Here is a 19,172-nt window from a genome sequence, read left to right on the forward strand (position 1 = left end):
AATCATTAGATGTATCTATCAAAATCTAGATTTTTCAATCATTAGATGTATCTATCAAAATCTAAGTATTAAAATCTATGCATCATTCACTATATCATCCATATAATAAATTAGTAAGGAAAGGAGGTTGATTGGTTAAGATAGAGAAACACTGAGATAACTTGAAATATAATTTTATTCACTCATATCCTTCAAGTTGAACATAATGATAGACAAGTGGAAGCAAAATTGCTTCTTATTTTCATTTTTATTCAATTTTGGTCTGTAACAAAACTAAAAATTGAGCACTGCCCTGGCGGGTGACACTCCTAGAGTCCCACCACTGCCATCTAAACTGCCTCTGCATTTTTCAATTAGATAGCAGAGCAGAATTCTTCACAACACAATTCAAATGAAAAGGGCCATCTTAAAATAAGCCCCTCTCATTTCTTTTTACTAACTCACTCTTATAATATCTTACTATGCTAGTTATACTAAGTCACCATAACTAGTACAATGATCTTAAATGCTAACACTTCCAAAAACTAACCACTATAGTGGTTTATGTTCTTTACTGTCTCTTAAGGAAATTGTTTCCCTGTGAAGGTCTGTCCAAAGGACCAACTAGCAGGGACAACATTATAAGAGACTGAGGTTTGGCCATCACTAGTGGTAACCTTAAAGGAGAGGCTTTGTCCATTCAGGTAAGAGTTGCTTTGCCAATTCTGACCCCAGTTTCTGGACATTGGTTGCCAATTAGTTCTTGAACCTTTGATGGAAACTGCTCGAACATCACCAGCACCACCAACATTGGTGATTAGGACTAGGTTGAAGTAAGAGTGGCCATTTATGGTGAATCTGATACCTCCTATCTTTTGGCATGGTACCCTGCTTATCACAAACATTAAAGAGAATCAAAATGTTTGATCTAGACAAAGACAACCTAGGCAAAATAAGGTGTATGACTACAATGCCTATAAGGCACAACCAATACTAGATACCCATTAACATAACAATTTAAAAGATAAGAAAGTTCTTACACAAATGAGTGAACAATATGAGGTACCTTTTGTATGCTATGGGTACTATGCCAGCACTGTAATGAGCTATTTGTTGGAAGATGGGCTGAGAGAGATCAAAATGTTGAAGGGGAGGGTTGCACCAGCCACCTGCATTGTTTGGGAGGGCATTGTTTGGTGGGCAGAAATTGGTGGCTGTGACCATAATTGAGCCAGGTAGGCACCACCTTTGGTCATTCACACACTTAATCTCAAAACATGCCCCACAGCTCTCACCATTGCCAAATAAGGCTCTACTTATAGCAGCTGTTTCAGTACCATACCCTTGGCTATACAAGTTTCCATATCCACATGCTCCACCTGCAACAACCCTAGACTCAATATTGTCTTATCATTTTTGAACAAAGATCTGTTGTTTCAAATCATGTCTTGTACATTGTCCCGTGCCAATGAAAATGAAGTACAAACAACATGTTTCCATTGACATTCTTGTCATGTACAAGTTACACCACAGGCTCTAAGCAGGGATTAATGGTGTATATTAATTAAAAGAAAAACTATAACAAATCTAAAATTCTTAAATATCAAAGTAAATGAGATTTGCCTCCAATTCATTATTTTATGCTATGACTCAAATAAGTTAAAAAAATAAGTTTGCACTAGGAATTAGTATTATTGTTGCACTTAATTTTTATAAATGCACTAATATCCGATACAAACTTAGATATATTGAATAAGTTAAAATTTGCCAATAGGACACATTATATTTGCATATTTAAAATATAATATTCTCTAGGAAGCTTGATAAACACAACATAGAGTAAAGAGTGTAACATACCCATTGTGCCAGAGGCATCACCTCCTCCATAGAAGGTTGCATGAGCTTCCACCCAACCATCACCATTAGCATACACACATGATCCTACAGAGAGAACAAACCCCACCAACACAATCCCCAAAACTCTCATCTTTCATGCAAACACTAGTACTATCAAACAGAAACAATATCACCTTAGTAGAGAGCTGGGACACAAGTTGTGATGAAATGCAGTGTATAATTTATAGGTGGGGAATAAATAGATGATGTAAAGGGAGCTTTTTGCTTAGCCAACATGATACATACACCAAGTGACACTGTTGTGAAGTGTAGGGTTCTTAAACCGCCAAGTGTAGGTCCTTGATTTTTATGCAGGGACAAGTCACTTTTTCTTCATACCACGTGGTTTTGAACCCTTTCTGTGTGTGTACTCAAAACTCATGTAGGAGTTAGATGCTGATGTGATCTACTCATGTAGCTAGTAATACCTGTCATTGCCTCTTTAAGGCAACTAGCCAAGTATCACATATTTCAACTAGCTTTGTTTCTTTCTTTTCTAAATTTAATCAAATTTTAACCCAACTAAGTGTACTATTTTGATACAAAAGTACATGTTCATTACGCATAGGTGTTGATCTAGTAATATAACGTTCTGCTAGATCTCTCGAGGACAAATAAAAGGTCAATGATACAATTTTTTAGAGTCATATTTATTAAGGGTAATCACACATACCGAAATGAAATAATTCTTTAACAAAAAAAGAGTGAGAAATACTCTATGTAGTATTAAAAAAAAGTAGACATTCATGTATGTTAGAGAAACTTATATCTCGTAAATATATAAATTATAAATAGATCTTATCATTTGCATGTTTTCAAAGATAAACAACGAGACCAAATATTCTTAAGCTAACGGTTTACGATTATATTACTAAAATCAAGAAAACGACCATAACTTCTCCTTTTGTTCAGAACAAACATTATTTAATTAACAACACCAACCTAAAGTGCTTTTTAAAATTGTTTCCTATGTATTAGAGATGAATCTGTTGATACTATTAAAATATTGACATCGAGAGTGTAATTACTTGTACAACAAGTTAGGAGAGAAGCTGGTGAAGCAAGCTAAGTAAATTGTTGGAATTGTGGCATAAAAGTGAAGAAGTTTTGGATGGATGATACTTCATTTCAATTATTAAAGTATGAGTAAGTACAAACAATTTATTATATAAGTCAAAAATTTAGATTTATATTTTTTTTATGTAATATAAGAATATCATTCATAGATAGAAGAGGTTTTTGTCATTCCTAATTAAGGCATCACTTATATGAGTCATATTTAACTTTTATACCGTGAATAAACTTTAAAATTGAAAGATGAATAAATTTATTTACGAGTCTATTCAAACAATTTATTATATTATTAATTAAGATAAAAAATAAACTAAATAATAATTAATAACAGCATTTAATGCATCTGTCTCTCACCTTAGTCTAAAAGCATATTGAAATATCTTAAATGAAACTAGCCAATAACTTGTGGCATTTTACTAGCAAGCAACGTATGAATTTAAGTGAATATTTATTTGTTACCTTATGATTGAGGTGGACACAGAGTAAAGCACACGCAGCTACTCTCTCTCTCTCAATCAATTATGGTAGGTTGCAACCTTACAAAAACTGCTCTTTGTTTTCAGACATTAAAGACGATGAGAGAAGTGAGATACAATGCACGTGGATGAGGCGGTGCTATGACGTAGCATCTTGTGAGGTTAATTACATAATGTTGGATACCTGTGTTTTAAATTGTGGTTATGATTATTATGATTGTAGTTATTGTAGTCGTTGCAATGTAAATTATGGTCGTTGCAATGTGAATTATTTTATAAATAAAAACATATTTTTGACATCGATGTAGTTTGATGTTATTCGATGTGATAGTGTTACGATCTGATGTGATTGCTTTGTGACCTATTGTGGTCGCACCACTATAAATCGGTATCACACTGCAATTGCAGTGAGATATTATCACCACAACCGCAATGCTGCGATCGCATGGCAATGCAATATACAATATGATACATTGAGAAGGACCAAAACTATATTTCATTCTCATTTATTACTTTGAAAGGGCTGAAATCATGTAAGGATTCGGTAGACTATTAAGATGACCAAAATGTTAAAAGATCTATTTTTTGGAGTTAGAGGAACAATCACGTACTTTAAAATAAATTAATTTTTTTATAATGAATGAATAACTTTGGTACTACAAAAAATATAATATAGTTTAATGCTGAAAAATTAACAATTTTTTTGTTATCATTATTTATATTTTATAATATAGTGCATGCTCCTCCGTTCATTCCCTCCCATAGACATAGTCATTGAAAATTTAAATTGTTTCTTTTGGGATTCTCTTCTGATGAAATCAGTAGTACAGTTATACTGCTGTCTGTATTTACGAATTACGACCATTGTTGTTTGTTGTTTTCTATTACATAGCTTAGTGGTTCTGCTTTTCAGCTGTAGATAACAACAGATATACAATTTCTACGTTTTTGAATTTAATATATATATACTGACAATGTAAATGTAACTGTTTTTATACTGTCAGCAAATCATCCACTATTGATTATTAGTTAACCATTATTGACTCTCAAACAAAAATAATACAAATCAATGGTGGACACTATAAAAAAACTTTATAATATCAATGCATAGATTTTAAACTCCTTTATTTTCAGGGATAGCATTACATAATCATAATTTATAAAATATCCAAAAGATAAATAATTATCAACCTAAGTGTTTGGGAGTGACGCAGATTTTAAGATAGGTGATGTAATCCCATATTTTTATGTAACATCTAAGAGAATCATTACATTTCTTTGCTCTAGACCAAAATACATATCATATATGATATTCTCACATACTCAAAATGAAATGTTGATTGAAAGTTATATTTTGATGGATAAAGTAATTTGAATGGAAATTTCTATTTAAAGGGAACGGCATAATTATGAACGATATACATCATTGATTTGCTTGATTAACTAAAGTATACAAAAATCTAAAATATAATAAAAAAACTTCACACTTTAGCTGATAAAAATTGATTATTCATATTTATTATATGATTAAATATGTTTGTTGTTCTTTATCTTTTAAAACATTTCAATTTCGTCCTTCTCTCATGTTAAGGTGAAACATTCTTCACCCTTCTTCAAAACCCGCCATTATCGCAAGTTGCAAGGTGAAACATTGTCCACGTATATAACCATCACTTTAATTGTTCATACACCTCTTCATTCTTTTACTTTGTTAAGGCATCTCTCAGAAATAAACACACTAACACTACTACACGTCTTTTTCATTACTTTGGCTATGAGAAAATAATCACCACGTACATAAATGACGATATCCTTTACCAGGTGTAACCTAATCTGCGGTGCTCTTTGTTTTTCTTCTAATCAATCACATATGAATTGTCTTAATCATAAATAAATATGTTCATACAAAACTATAACATGTGTAGCGAGGAAAATAAAAATTGAGTACTTATAATTTATAAGAAAATTAATTGTGTAAAAAAGTTATACTACCATTTGAAAAAAAATCATGCAAATCATGAAAACATGTGATTCCTCTTATTTTCTTGCTTATTGATTAAATATAGTTACTTATTGGAGACTTGAATGCAATATATTATTTTATTTTTGGTTACGTAGTGAGTGATCTCATATTTTGTCTACTCAAGGTGAACCATAATTTTACTTATATATCAACTATACTAAACCTAGTTTATAAGTAAAAAAGATATATATCCAACTTACCTTAATATTTGTTTAAAAAATACAAAGACAAACAGTGGTGTGGAAAATAACCTATATGGAAGACAGACATTAATCTATCTAAATCAATGTGGCGTTAATAGAATAGAGGAGTCGACCAATCGACGGGCGTTGGTTCAAGTGATACATGTTTGATTCCCCTTAAGCAAGAATCCGGACTCGAGTATTGTGTATGAAAAAAATGCTCGTTGAGAGAGTTAGCCCCACATACCTGTGAATGTTCCCGGCTCGGATATTATTGCTTCAAATGCGAGGATGCATGTGGGGAAAAAAAGAACAGAGTACTCAGCAAATGGTTACATTCTAGTATTGTTTTGCTATTATAATTTAGTGTGACTTTTCCATAACCCAACAATAACGTGATTGGTGGGTGAGTGAGAAATAACATGTTGAAGCCCAAATCATGAATGATCCATTTCCAATTAGGGATATCCAACCCAATACCCATATTATCAACGATCATGAGTTCACGCCTCTCTCAAACAAAACCCTAATTTCTCTGCTCCTCATTCCCTCTCTATATATATAATCTCCATAAACCCAAACCCTAACATTCCACCGCTGATTCCAAAGCCCTATGTACTATTCTTCTACCTTCAGCATTTCCTTTGAAGCATGAATTTATAGTTCACATTTTGTTAGTGTTTGATTTTTGTTTTTATTTTATTTATCACGATTGTTTTTCCATTCAGTAGTGCCTATGATGGTGTTAAATATACTCCGAGATTTATTTCAATGATATCAATCTGCATCTGAGGCACCTATTTTCTCCCACAGGTTTTTTAAATGTTCGAATTTCATACTAAAAATATTTACCTCTATCTGAATTTTAATTTTGGTCTCTGTTATTAATTACTGCATTCGTTTATGTAAATATTAGTTGATTGTTGTTAAATGTGTTGTGTTGTTCTGCAAAATCTGATAATATGCGCAAATGATGATAAAATAGACAGGGACATCAGATCTCAAATGATGACTTCGTCTAATGGGAATCTCTCTGATGCGTTCATATGATGTAGATTCTATGCAGAACAATTATTTCATTGTTACACATAAATCCATGTTTTCAATTATTCTTCGTTTCTTAACATTATTATATCATTTGCAAGTGATGATAAATTAGACAGGGACATCAGCACTCGATTAAGAGAATGGTGATTTGTCGATGGGAATCTCTCTGATGCAATAATCTTTTTTGGAAAATCATTTCAAATTTCCATATAACTGTTATTTTAGCATTTATTTAAAATATTTTATCCAATCATATTTTGACAATTACGTAGTAAGTTTTTTATACATGTATGTTTTCTTGTTAGATTTTTAAGAAATTGATATTTTGCAAACAGTAAATTAATTTGTTCTGATTGTTATTTGGCCAATGATGTATATTCTATTGTAAGTATTACCAGATTAAGTTGTGATGATAATACAAATTGTCACTACCTCTGAGGCCATATCCTTTGATCATGTACACGTGTTAGTTGTTTTTGTTACTTCATTGTCTTCTCTTTTGGTGATTTTTGCTGTAATTGAATGACATTGTTGTAATTTCTTTTAAAAAGAATAGAGCATAAGTTGTTTGCCCCAGAACATAATCAAGTTTGTTTTTAAACTTTGAAGTAATGTTACAAGCCTGATGATTGTCTCTATGAAGCTTGGTCGGCTCTATGCCCTAAAGCATCTAATGTGATAAATCATCTTGACATTTATTAGTAAAGTCCTTTAATTTGAATGTGTTTGTCTCGTTCTGGTTTATGACTGAATGAACTTCCAACACATAATGGAGCAACTTTAAGGAGACCAACCAGTTAATATAATTAGTATCGTTTCCATTTAAGTTTTTCTGTGAAGAATGCTGAACTAATGAAATCTTACAAATATATAAGTAAATAAATTTTAATTAAAATTTAGTTCTGAATAATAACAGTGTGACATAGCATCAATACTTCAAGAAACTTATTTCACATTATTGGTGAGTATACTTTAATATATGTTCTTGGTCCCCATGGAACATTAAAATTTTGTATCTAGGACGGCCTTGGGTTTCTCTTGGGAAAGAGGCAGCACCCCTAAATGTTGACCACATTCACTTGTGAGAATTTAGAATGAGAAAGAAGACATGTGATTGCTTATTTTTTCTAAAAAACTTCCGTAATGGTTACGAAGTCCAAATCGTTTTTGTTCTTATTTTGTAACTTGTGAAATAAGCACTTTTTTGAAGGGTGTGAATCTGCATTGCAAGAAGGAAAAACATTGTCACAAGTGAGGGTTCATTTAAGAATGGAAATAGCTCTGTACCATGAGAGCTGTACCATTAGAATTGAATTTGGCTGCGGTTGTTGAAAAGTATAAACAATTATAAAATAATCAGTGGTATTTCTTTGAGAATGAAAAATGTATTGCATGTGGTTCCTCTAAGATTGAGCAAGGACTCTGATATATCAGATTATAGCCACCAGGACATTAAATCAAATTATTAAATTTTGATAATGTAAAATTTATGGGGTGAATGTATATATATTTTTCTAAGATTTTATACGATTTATTGATGGCTGTAGTCAATTTCATTCAATTTTATAACATTTTCTAACTTTTAAAATGTGTATACATAATTAAAAATTGGACTAGAGATTACTTAACAAATAAACATCGATTGCAAAGCGGTCTTTATTTTCATTTGGTTTGTGTTGGCGTTGAGTTACTAGATCATCATATTATTGCTGTAGTCATTTTGATTTTTATTTATCAGAACTAGTTAGTCTTGAGAGGAATGAGAGGATCTCTATTTTTCTAATTAGAAATTTCACCTACCCTTTTATCCTCTCACTTTAGTCGCTAGAGGGTAGTTTCCCTTTCAGGGTAAAATTGGAGGATTAAAATATTACTAGGTTACTAAATATTATGTGATGTATTTGTGTTTGCTATTAATAGTATGGAACAATATTTACTCTAACTTTCACATTATCTTGCATTGACTAAATTACCCAGTTGGAGTGGAACATTGGAAATCCGTTCTACAATAAAATTGAGATAAAAAATGAAGATATATTTGCAAAAGAATTTAAAAAGAATCTGAAAATTTGTAAGTTAATGGCAGTGTGTCCCACACTGTGTGATGTAAGAATGAAGAGAAAGTTAGCTCTTTTTTAACTGTTATCACGCACCTGGGTTTTGCTATCCTCACCATGCAGTTCCTAACAACGCTACTTTTCGCCGCCACCACGTGCCACGTGGAGATCAGGTAATAATAACAGTGTGCCGATACCTTTGACCTCCCATTTCTTAGGCATTTTCTTACCTTCGACGACCCTCATGTTACTGTGGGCCTTCCATCATTCTTGTTTTAATAACTCTATTTTTCAACCAAATTTGACCTTTAACTAAATATGGAAAAAAGGAACTAATATCTTTCATGTTTATGTCATTGTCATTTTTAACAATTGATCGTAAAAATCAATGATATTGGTTTAGAGTTTAGGATATAATACCAAAAAAAATATAATATTAAAAAAAACTCATACTTATATAACCGAATAAAAGAGTTATATCCATCAACATTTTTATATGATGGCGGTTAAGAGTTTTTGATAAAATTAAACGGAAGAAAACATTAAGATTTTTGCACATAGTCATACTTTTTTTTAAGAAAAAGTATATCTTCAAATATTAATTTATAATAAACCGACGAATCTTACTTTATTTTAGTGATCACTCATCACATTGACACATATATTTAGAGATGTGAATAAACTAAATAATTAGAAGAGTAGGAAATTGAAAATGTACGTGCCATAAGAAAAGACGTTTGACATAATCTTTCCCACGTGTCATTATCATGCTTGTCTAACCACAGTGTTGATTCCCATTATGATTAGCTAATGTCAATTATTAAGCACCCTTCATACCACTTAATTGAGTCCATTATATACATGTACTTCCAAGATTATATCCATATAAAGTAAGTGTAAAATTAATAAAACGAGAAAGAGACAAATTATGAACAGAAATTAGGATATGGAAGGAGATATTTTTGTGTAAAGTACAATCAAGTTTAATACAAATCAGGTGTAGGAAATGTCAATCTTATCCTCATTTATTTGTATACTGACCACACAAAATGATTGTTGTACTATGTGAGAGCGATACATTTTTTAACATGTGTCTATTTTGCTGTAATAGGCAATTATATGATTAGTTAATTCATTCCATTTAAGCATAAACTAATTATGTTAAAAAACAATCCTAGATCACCAAATTAATACGCATTCATCCTAGTCCATGCATCTCATAATGTCGATGACACTTTGAAGGAATATAATTGGCTTTTAGCAAAAGAGATGAGGTTACCTTTATGTGACATGGTTAAAGACATAATGTCTTGGAGAATGGTGTTTTGATTTAGAAAAGATTATAGTAATATCCAACTAGTGTCGGTTCAAGTGATACATATTTGATTTCCTTAAGTAAAGTCTCAGGTTCGAGTCTTATGGATGAAAAAATATTCGCTGAGAGAATTAGCCTCATATACCAGTGAATGTTCCCAACTCGGACAAGATTACATCCAGTGCGAAGATACATGTTAAAAAAAATTCAATTGAGGCTTGAAAACTGCATTCTCTGGACTTTTGTTCATGAAGAGAAAGGTACAAGATATTTGGACTCTTAGTTGTGATTTACAAACACATATAAAAACCAAGCATCTACAATTTCCAAAAGCTCCACTCTAATTTCTTTGATTTGGACTGGAAATGATTCGAATCTCATCCCATAGAGATGTGCCTTCTCAACCTTTTGAAAACATATGAAATTTATGTTGAATTAGATTCCCCATTAAGCTCTTACTCTAACATTGTGGTTTATGAGTATAATTCCACTAATTTCTACGAATATTATGATTCTCCACGGTATAAAGGTTTATCGTGTGTCATTAATAAATACATAAAAAGACATAACATATTAATACTTTACATATTTATCACTTACAGAACTTATATTATATCTGTATTGACGTGACTACACCTAGCTTTGTTTAGTAAAACTATTTTTAAAATATAAAAGGAGTCTCATGGTTAGTAATTAAGACCCAATTAAGAAAGATAAAAAAAAACTAGAGCATAATGGACAGGTTCATTTGTATAATGGTTAGAGCTCGTATTATTTTGTGAGAGCCTAAAGCTCTAAACTAAGTTTAACCATATAATCTCTCATCATGTTACCCTATCAAAAGATATGTTTGATTTGGAGATCTCAATTCCTTATAAGCAAAACACTAATATTATGAATAACTTTAGAGATAAATATTATAAATTACTTTGCGTCCTCTTTGAAACAATGTGGATTGGCTCAAGGCAAACGCTTTCCAATATGATCAAACAATGACTTGATCCCAAATCAATCGTAGACCATGTTCTATTGCTAGAAATTTTGTTAGGATGTTAGTTTCAAATCCAAAACTTGTAGAAAAACCTGAAAGTCATTGTATATCTTGATTTCTAACGATCCCTTCCAATATGTTGTCTAGGAGTACTACAATTGTCATTCATCATGATTTAATTAATGCATAGTTTTTAATGAGTATAGTACTAAAATTATTAAACCTCTTGTTATGGTCAGAATTAAAATTATCTTATAGTGTGATTTTGTGATTGCGAATATACCTGGCGGTATATGTAGCTTATTAAACTAGGGATATCAATAAAATTAGTATTATAACTAGTTAAAATTTAAAAAATAACTAAAAGTACATAGAATATTTATTTATTAATTAATTAATAATTGAAATAATTGAGTACAGGAATAATTTAAAATCCAAAGTTTCAATATTTTATTTATAATTGGACATGTAATATTCTATTTATTTTAATTTTTTTTTTGACCGTTTTCAATATTTTTTCCTAAAAATTGTAATTGAATTAGATAAGTTTATAGTATTCTTCTATTATTGACAGTATACATCATTAAAAAGATATAACATTGAAATAATTTATATAATTGTCTAACAATTAAATCCAAAAATAATTTATACATAATAAAAATATAATGTTAAAATAGTTTTAACATTGCAAAAAGAATAAGATTTTTTATTTTGGTGTAATTAATATAATTTTTTTTAAAAAATTGAGTATAAAATTAAAAAGAGTACTATTAAAATCTATTTTTACTTTCTAAACCTTACTTCAAGTAGCTTTCTTATTAATAGATTACAAACGATGCAAATTCTTTTCTTGAAAGTTATATAAAGTCTTCTATTTTTGTTTATTGATGGAGTAACTTATTAACTGAGTCAAAAATTTATAATCTATCTGAAAATTTATAAACTCAGATTGCCAAATAATGACACAATCCGTATGGTATGAGAATTATGAGTGAACTATTTAACTCAAAAGTTTGATTATGCCAACTTGTTTATATATAAGTATAGTAAATATAAAAAAGTACAAAAAAATTGCAACTTGTGGTGATGGAGCAGTAGGACCGTGACTATAGAACAGAGATTCAGTGGCATTGGTGTTTATAAGAGCACTGAAATAGATTCTGATGTAAGAGCATGTTTCTGACATGGTATAAATAGATATTGATAAGCATGTTTTTTCATAGTATTTCATAGAGTTTACATGGTTCTATCAACATAAAAAAAGGTGAAGCGTGGCTTTATAGCCTGAACTTGAAATTTATAAACTCATGGCTCTTACATGGTATAAATAGATAGATTTACTTTTCATGGACATCTCACTCATACATTATATATTTTCATTTATAAAAATATGTAGAATCTTCTATCTTAATATAAAGATGTAAACACAGTTAATATATTATTCATCATTTAATAATAGTTAAACATTAATATTAGATAATATAATTTTAGTGTATAAAACTCATACACTATTATTTGTTATTACATACATTTTTTCTCTCTCTTTAATTCTTTATTCTATAGTAAGAAAGTCATGAAATCACACATTTGATTGATTTATAGGAGTCCACTAAGTCTAATATTACTAAACCTTGTTAGTATGCTAATAGATATATCATTCAAAGATATAATAAATTATAATATATTTTGTGGAATCACTTATAAATTAGGCTTTAACATGGTCAACAAAAAAATCTTTTTTTTGCACTATCAAGGATATCCTTACGTTTTTGGATAAAGACTTAATCCTTTTTGGGTTCATAACTACTGTTCTCGACAAGTATCGTTCTCATAATGATATGCATGGGCATGGTGTGTTGAGTAGGAAGAATTAGGGTAGGAGGATAAAATGTTATGAAGAGATGGGCTTAGTTATAAACAACCAACCAAGTTACCTTACATTCCACGTTTCTATAACCTCACTATTTACTATTTACCCTCTCTTTTTTCTCTCCCTTTCTTTTTCTTCTCATATATTCACACCCTTCAATCTCAATCCTCTTAGTTTCAGTTCCATGTCATCATCATCCTCCATCTTCATCTCTATCCTTTCTTTTCACTTTCCCACCTTTTCTCAACTTGTTTCTTCTCTTTTACACCTAAGTAAGTAAGTAACTCCTTCTCTATATAAACCTCTCCTGGATTCAGCTTCTGTAATAAAAAAAAGAGATTTTCAGGTTTCAAGGTTTCAAGGTTTTAGAATTCTTAAAGTTCTAAGAAATGGAAAACGTTTCAGCTATGTATAATAAGAAAGAGGATCAGATGGATTTGCCACCCGGGTTTCGGTTTCATCCTACTGATGAAGAGCTTATAAGCCAATATCTTTACAAGAAGGTTACTGATTCCAAGTTCACTGCAAGGGCAATTGGAGAAGTGGACTTGAATAGGTGTGAGCCATGGGATTTACCATGTAAGTTTAATTTTTTATACAAACTTTGTTCTCATCTTTTCTTTCTTTTTTATACATTTGTTTTCTGGTTTGAGATATGATATATATACAATATTTTCCTTATATGGTGTTGAGAAATGAGAGTTTTGTGTGCAGGGAAAGCCAAGATGGGAGAAAAAGAGTGGTACTTTTTCTGTGTGAGGGATAGAAAATACCCAACTGGGTTAAGGACCAACAGAGCCACTGAAGCAGGGTACTGGAAAGCCACAGGGAAAGACAAGGAGATTTTCAAAGGAAAATCATTGGTTGGTATGAAGAAAACTCTGGTTTTTTATAAAGGAAGAGCACCCAAAGGAGAGAAAAGTAACTGGGTCATGCATGAATATAGGCTTGAAGGAAAATTCACTGTTAACTACCTCCCCAAAACTGCAAAGGTAATATAATATTAATACTACCATTTACTCTGTTTCCTCTGTTTCCTCTGTTTTCAATTTCATACCTTTTCTTTCATCTTATCTCATACTTATGATTATGGATTTTGATGTTGTTTTTTCCTTCTTTTCCTTTTCAGAATGAGTGGGTTATTTGTAGGGTTTTTCAGAAGAGTTCATCTGGGAAGAAAATTCATATTTCTGGGATAATGAGGTTGGACTCTTATGGAAATAAATTGGGTTGTTCTGTTCTACCACCCAAAACAATGAATGATTCTGCTTACGTGCCCTGCTTCTCCAATCTTATTGATAATGTTCAAAGAAACAACATCAACAACAACAACAACCAAGGAGGGATCTATGATCCCTTCACCTTCCCCGTTTACGCCGGTTTATCGAATCCATTACAAATCCCTCTTCCAAGAGTACCACCTCCACCACCATCCACAGTCACTGCCTCATTCTACACCTCTACTCAAGGTCCAACAAATTTACCATTACCTGGTTCTGTTTACAACATGCAGGACCAGACTAGCTTTTATGACAACAACAATGGATCAAACAACATGATGAATGGTTTCAAGACAGATAGGGAAATGATTGGTGTCTCAAACAACAATGGACCAAACAACATGATGAATGGTTGTTTTAAGACAGATAGGGAAATCTCACAGGAAACATGTCCCACTACTGATATGAATGCTGCAACTTCTTCTGTAGTCTCAAATTTTGATATGTGTAGAAGGCCCTTTCACAATCAGAATCAGCATCACCCTCCTCCTCCTACTACTACTTCTGCTGCACCAATGGACCTTGATGGCTTATGGAATTACTAAATTCATATACAGAATCTTCTACAAAAAAATGGAATAAAAATCTGAGCTAAATTGAATAGGGGTGATAAGAGCCTCAGTTATAAGTTATTATTGTCAATGGTTAATTAGTGGTGTTATCTTTGTGTATATATTTTATCTAAATGATATTTCTGTAAGAAATATGGTGTAAATTAATGTGATTTTTGTCATTTGATGCTACAAGATGTATAATTATTATAACGCCCCGATTTTCGACTGGATGATCATTATATTTTGAATCAGCTTGAATTAAAATGATACTAGAAAGTGAGTGATTAGGTACCATATCATATCTTGCTTGTTGAAATTGTATTTTCCTAGATTTTATGAATGACCTTGATTCTGGTAATATTTGATTTACATATTTAATTGAGGGTATGGGACTATAAAGTTAGATAGCATTGACAATCATTCAATTCTCTCTTTCTCTCTCTTGTTGTACACACGTCACACGTGCACGCGCATACTTTGACATGGACAAAATATAATAAACAAAACTATTTGCATTTACCTATTCTGAATCTGAAACTCCCTCTGCAAATCAAGACTCTCTGCTTCTTTATATCTTCTTTCTCATTCTGTTTAGATGGGGCCGTGTATGAATGAAAAGACAGTATGTGAGACCTCCCTCTATAATCTGATATGTATCTTAATATATTTTTTATTTTTGGATAATATGTATTATAACGAAACAGAGTGTATTTATATTAGATACGTATATGACATCGACACATAAAAAAGTTTTATGTATCTGCTCTTTAGATATCTCAAGAATAACCGAGAGCATATTTGTTATCTCACTTCTTGTATTATTTCATGTATCATCATATTTGATTGGTTGAAAAAAATTATTTAATTTAAAATTATAATTATTAAATATTTTTATGGTCAATCATATCTCCTGACAAATGAAGTAACACAAAGGAGTGAGACAACAAATATGTACCTAGTACAATCCACTAACAAACAATCACTAATAATTGCCAAGTAGGGATAGGTTTCATTAGGGCTAGCAATAAACTGAACCAACTTGGTATTCGTTCGAAACTCGATTTGTTATTTAGCTCAATAAACTTAGTTCATGAACCAAATGAGTCAAACTTAAGCTGGAAATTGAGCTCGTTAAATAAACGAACCAAACTCAAGTTAGATATATATATATATATATATATATATATATATAAACTATTTTTATGTTTATTATGACTCATATATTATTTTTTTTGTATTTATTATTATTATATATAAAGATGGTTACATTTATATATATAAACTTTTGGTAGTTTTTTTTTAAAAATTAATTAATTATTTAAGTTGTGCAAATGAACTAATCGAACTGAGCTGAACAGTTCATGAACTTTTACTGAACCGAACTCGAGCTAAAAAAACAATTCTTATCAAATTCGAGTCGAGTTTCGATCTGAACCAATCTTTATCGAGCTGAACTGTGGTTCGACTCAATTCAGCTCGTTTCCGAAATCAAGACAAAGTCAAATGAGAATAACGAATTTGTCCCAAGTGCACCGCGCGCCATCAAGATGTGGTATATGACATGGAATCAAATATATTCCATATAGGAGTGTAAGACCATTTACAAGACGAATTAAAGAGAAATTCAGAATATGTATACACAAAATCGAAGCATTAATATGGTCTATTTATTTCAATTCAATTTACTGGATTTAGGTTCGATTCTTTATTTTAATGTTTTGGTATAGTCATGGTTTTGAATCATTTTCAACTAATTGTCAAATCCAAATAAGAGTTTGTTACTAGGATCACATTTCTTGTATTATATCTTGTGTTTTATTTTAGTTGGAAACTTAAGAGATAAATTAAATGAGAAACTAAAAATGTGGAAACAAATTTTAAAAGTACGTAACTTTCATTTAAGTTTAATGAAGTATATGAAGTGTAAGTTTAATAATAGACGACTAAACTCTAATGTGTATATAATAATTGTAGATCATATCTTATCACAAGACAATGAATTTAACTATATTAGATGAATAATACATCAAAACTAGAAAATAAGAGAGATGTAGACATATTATTCATGTGATGTGAATGAATTGGTGTAATATTTCTAATTTAACTATATTAGATGAATAATACATCAAAACTAGAAAATAAGAGAGATGTAGACATATTATTCATGTGATGTGAATGAATTGGTGTAATATTTCTAGTGTTATATGTAAAAGAAAAGTGGGTTGAGCATATATGTTGGGAGATCATTTGAAACCTAGCAAGAAAAGTAGATTAAGTGGTGATTAATCCAATTTCTAGAGGAATAAAGACAAATAAAAACTATATACAGAAGGATAAGAAAATTTTAGATATTAATGTTTTATCGATGAATGTAATAAATGATAAGGTACAGTGAAGTCATTCGGTCCATTTATTTAAGGTTAGAAATATATCAACCCGTCTATTAGGGTTTACATAGCAGAGAACAAACCATGACAACCACCCATTTTTCGTAAATAAGATAGGCTCATATTTTTAAAATATCTATTTAACCTAATAGACTAGACTAAACTAGGCAATGGATAGTGTTGTTTGATTCCACGGCAAAGAATCTAATGCAAACTAAACTATGGCTTAGTTTTTATTGCTACTGTATTCTTGCGTGTTATGATCGAGCCAGTGAACTCACGAAAGATGATAGACAAAACTTTCAATATTTTTGTTTGGTTTGTGATGAGTATTTCTGGTCATTTATTGTTTCACTCATTTTTTGAATTTGTCAAATCATTCATTTCTCGTTTTCTGTTTTGAATCTGTAATGGCATGACATGAGAACACTGATCCTATTTTTCTTATTTTGCCCTAAAATATAATATACGTATCTCTTAGTTCCATGTGGTGTTTCTATTTGTAGCACATGATAAATAATTTGAGTCCTGCACGTCTTCATCCTTAACTATATGTGTTTTTTCTTTTACTATATTTTCGCCCAACTCATTACTTTCAAGGCAAATAATTATATAGTAAAAAATAAAAACCTACATGTTTATATATTTCATTTCTGAAAATTTTAGGTCCCCCCTTTTATGGTGTCTTTATTTTATTTAGAGTATTATATTGTGGGAATATGATTAGAAATTCAAAATTAACTTTGATTGGTGTACGTCAAGGTTTGTAACTCTATCCTTTGATTGGTGATATTAAGGCATATAAGTTTAGAAATTTCAACTACCCTTTTATCCTCTTACATTAGTGGCCCATGGGGTAGGTTCAAATTGGATTATTCAAATATTATTAGGTTGTTAAATGTAAAACTTTCCCTTTCAATCGCATGTATAATGGTATTTCATTGTCTGTCTCGAACCAATCATATATTAATATGTGGACATAAAATAATATACCGTTTGATATATGTGATCTTTATCCCTTTCAATGATAGTAATTTGAGTAACATGAAAATTAATCATCTAGATTAAAGTCGTCAAGCGCTTTTGTGCAAATGGGAGCTCTTGAATGCATTCTACAATCTACATCTCAACTAACATTGTAACATAATTTGTTATAAATAAAGATTAATATGTTCAATTAACATGTGAACTCAATAAACAATGTATTATATAGGATTTTTTTTACAAACGATAATATAATGACATAAATAATAACTAATAAGATAAAAACAAATTATAAATAAATTCAAATAAAATAAAACTAACTAAATCATAAATAAGATAATGATGTATCATCTAATAGAGTTTTTTTTCTTATAGATTCATTTAATTAATACTATGGAACCACAATAGATTTTCTCTTTCTAACTTTCACTTTCTTATTTCAATGACTAAATTACCTTGTTGTTAGTGGATATCAAATTTAAAATAAAAATGAAAGATATATCTACAAAAGAAATAAATAAATAAAAGAATCTGAAAAATTATATGTTAATATGGCAGTGTGTCCCACAATGTGTGATGTAAGAAAGTTAGCCCTTTTTAACTGTCAACACCTAAGCAGTACTGTGGGCTCCACCGTTAGTTCATCACGCACTTCGGGTTTTGCTATCCTTACCTTGCAGTGCCCTAACTAACGTGACTTTTCGACGCCACCTCATGCCACGTGTTCCATCTATGAGATGTAGATCACGTGGTGACAGTGTGCCTATACCTATGACTTCCCACTTCTGAGGCATTTCCCTCCCCTCGACCTTCTCTCATGGTACTGTGGGCCCCAATCATTATTGTTTCCATAATAACTTTATTTAATAGATTTCGTTTTTAGATTAAAAAATATAGGATTACAATAAAGTTTATACATAATCAATACTAGCGTGTCGGCAGTCACTTCGTGTCTGCCGACCCGCATTTTTACTTTTTAGTATTGAATATTTAATTTTTATATATTTCATTTTATAAAATTATATTAATTTTTTCGTATATGATATTATAATTTTTT

The 19,172-nt window shown here is 30.7% G+C and overlaps 2 protein-coding genes across 2 annotated transcripts; one reads left to right on the plus strand and one right to left on the minus strand.

The window, feature by feature from the left end:
• LOC109344202 (expansin-A1-like) lies at positions 207–2,049 on the minus strand. Its single transcript, XM_019582861.1, has 3 exons — positions 1,837–2,049; positions 1,046–1,358; positions 207–867 (listed from the first exon to the last, which is right to left on the minus strand). The coding sequence occupies exons 1-3, from the start codon at positions 1,964–1,966 to the stop codon at positions 561–563; spliced, it is 750 nt and encodes a 249-aa protein (XP_019438406.1). The 5' UTR covers positions 1,967–2,049; the 3' UTR covers positions 207–560.
• Positions 13,003–14,766, plus strand: LOC109344211 (NAC domain-containing protein 100-like). The gene is made up of 3 exons (XM_019582872.1): positions 13,003–13,489; positions 13,625–13,902; positions 14,040–14,766. Exons 1-3 carry the CDS (start codon positions 13,300–13,302, stop codon positions 14,733–14,735), a joined length of 1,164 nt encoding a protein of 387 aa, XP_019438417.1. The 5' UTR covers positions 13,003–13,299; the 3' UTR covers positions 14,736–14,766.

This window comes from Lupinus angustifolius, chromosome LG01, assembly GCF_001865875.1.
Source record: "Lupinus angustifolius cultivar Tanjil chromosome LG01, LupAngTanjil_v1.0, whole genome shotgun sequence".
Classification (NCBI taxonomy): domain Eukaryota; kingdom Viridiplantae; phylum Streptophyta; class Magnoliopsida; order Fabales; family Fabaceae; genus Lupinus; species Lupinus angustifolius.